Genomic DNA, 2784 nt, shown 5'->3' with positions numbered 1-2784 from the left:
TACATAACTTCCTGGAAGAGAAGGGCCAAATGATCCTCCGACATGGGATGAAATCACCACAAACTGCATGACCCTTACGCACTCCGCTGCTTGCGGAACTCCGCGTAGACCGCCAGAGTTTTTTTGTCAATTTGCGGAGTTCCTCACTGAGGAACTCCGCATAGGCTTAATCTTATCATGAAAAAATAGATATCAGTCATATGTTAAGAAACAAGGGTGAGTAGAAACCTTTTGGGTGGAGTAAAATTTAAGACATTATTATTGTGATTTTTTGGGCAATTGGTTGATTTTTGCAAGCACTAACACTTCTCTGTGTAAAGTAAAGACCTTGAGTGTTTTGCAACTTTCAGATACTCAAATTGTGGATTCTGTTGCAATGAAAAATATTTCCAGGCCTGAAATTTCTTTGGAGGTTGCAGGCGGGCAGCCTAAGTTATCCTGCAAGAGTTTCTTGATGAATTCTATTGCAACTACAATATGTGCTCTCTCATGTAAAGTCAGGTTGTTAGAAGCTTTTCTGCAACTCAAGATACGCCTTACTTTTCACCTGGTGTGGATGCATTTCTCATGTTTAGTGATATCTCCTTTCTGAGTATAACGTTTCTGGCTTTCCCCTCCTGTATATGGCTTTAGTTCAGTGTGAATTCTCTCATGTGAAATTACATTGTATTCAAGACTAAACCTCATCTGACATTCGGAACACACATAAGGCTTTTTTCCCCCATTTGAGTTCGCTCATGTCTAGTGAGAAGTATTTGTACTTTAAACATTGCTTGCATTTCAAGCACTCATAAGGTTTTTCCCCAGAGTGAGATCGCTCATGAAGCATAACACTGTCTTTCAGATTCAACCTTTTATGGCATAAGGATTTTTCTAGTGTGGAGTTTCTCATGGTGAAATAGCATTTTTCCCTGCAGCTTTTCTGGCATTCAGAGCACTCATAAGGTTTTTCATCAGTATGGAGTCGCTTATGGTTAGTGAGGCTGTGCCTATCAAATAGGAATTTCTGGCATTCACAGAAATTCGTAATGTTTTTCCCGTGTGCGTCTGCTCATGTAGAGTGAGATTGAGTTTAAAATGTATGCTTTTCTGGCATTCGGAGAACTGATTATTTTGATGGTGTGCTTTCTTATGGCGCTTGTAACCATCTCTACCTCTGAATCTTTTCTGACATTTAAAGCACTGATAATTTTTTTTCTCGAGTGTGGATTTTCACATGATCAGTGAGATTATATTTTTTTATGAAACATTTTTGGCATTCGGAGCACTGATAAGGTTTTTCCCCAGTGTGGATTCTTATATGCTGAATGAGACTGTCTTTTACACTGAAACATATCTGGCATTCGGAGCACTGATAAGGTTTTTCCCCAGTGTGGATTTTTATATGCGTAGTGAGATTGCTTTTTTGACTGAAACATTTGTGGCATTCAGAGCACTGATAAGGTTTTTCCCCAGTGTGGATTCTTATATGCTGAGTGAGATCCCTTTTTTGCCTGACACATATCTGGCATTCAGAGCACTGATAAGGTTTTTCCCCAGTGTGGATTTTTATATGCTCAGTGAGATTGCTTTTTTGACGGAAACATTTGTGGCATTCAGAGCACTGATAAGGTTTTTCCCCAGTGTGGGTTCTTATATGCTGAGTGAGAGTGCTTTTTTCACTGAAACATTTGTCACATTCAGTGCACTGATAACGTTTTACCCAAGTGTGGGTCCTTGAATGTTTAGTGAGTCTATTTTTGTCACTGAAACATTTTTGGCATTCAGAGCACTGATAAGGTTTTTCCCCAGTGTGGAATCTCACATGTGCAGTTAGAAGTGATTTAAGTTGGAAATCTTTTGGGCATTCAGAGCACTGAAAAGGTTTTTCACCAGTGTGGGTTCTTATATGCTGAGTAAGACTGCTTTTTTCACTGAAACATTTGTCGCATTCAGTGCACTGATAACGTTTTACCAAAGTGTGGGTCCTTGAATGTTTAGTGAGTATTTTTTTGTCACTGAAACATTTCTGGCATTCAGAGCACTGATAAGGTTTTTCCCCAGTGTGGAATCTCACATGTGCAGTTAGAAGTGATTTAAGTTTGAAATGTTTTGGGCATTCAGAGCACTGATAATGTTTTTCCACAGAGTGGGTTAATGCATGTTGATATAGACTCGCTTTGACTCTAAAGCTTTTCTGGCATTCAGAGCACTGAAAAGGTTTTTCCCCAGTGTGGATATTCATATGCTCAGTGAGATAAGATTTACGCCTGAAACTTTTTTGGCATACTTTGCACTGAGAGTGGTTTTCCCCTGTATGCATTCTGTCAAATTCTGTGAGATAAGATTTATGGCTGTATCTTTTTGGGCACAGGTAACTTTTTTCCCTAACTTCGGTTATTTTGCCTCGATTTTAGAGTCGGGCTTGTTTAGATAATGTTCAGCACTTCTCTCTAAAAGAAATTGTGTGTAATCTTCTCAACACTTGGATTGAGCAAAAAACGTCGGGAAGCAGTCCTGTAACACCTGTTGAAATTTTTCTAACAGATAATAGTCTTTAGGTAATAGCCTCTCCGGCAGCAACTTAATTTGTGACTGAAGTTTTTCTCAAATCTATTTCTATAGGTTCTTAGCAATGCAGTAATAAGGTGTTAGTCTGATATTTAATGATTAAACTGATAAGTACCTTTTTGCTCTGATGTAATGGCAGTAACTGAGGGCGTTTGAACGTGCAGAGTACTATTGTGGATCATTAGTCACAGAACATCAGTTCCTTTTACCCTTTCTATGTTTGGGGTAAGTTTA

General features: G+C 38.8%; 1 protein-coding gene across 1 annotated transcript; it reads right to left on the bottom strand.

Annotated features, from left to right (window-relative positions):
• Window positions 1-1174: 1174 nt before the first annotated feature.
• Window positions 1175-2332, bottom strand: LOC147737985 (uncharacterized). The gene has a single exon (XM_086950672.1). The coding sequence runs from the start codon at window positions 2300-2302 to the stop codon at window positions 1175-1177; it is 1128 nt and encodes a 375-aa protein (XP_086806798.1). The 5' UTR covers window positions 2303-2332.
• Between the last annotated feature and the right edge of the window lie 452 nt (window positions 2333-2784).

This window comes from Lissotriton vulgaris, chromosome 1_1 (assembly GCF_964263255.1).
Source record: "Lissotriton vulgaris chromosome 1_1, aLisVul1.2, whole genome shotgun sequence".
Classification (NCBI taxonomy): domain Eukaryota; kingdom Metazoa; phylum Chordata; class Amphibia; order Caudata; family Salamandridae; genus Lissotriton; species Lissotriton vulgaris.
This window is presented reverse-complemented; position numbering and strand designations above follow the sequence as displayed.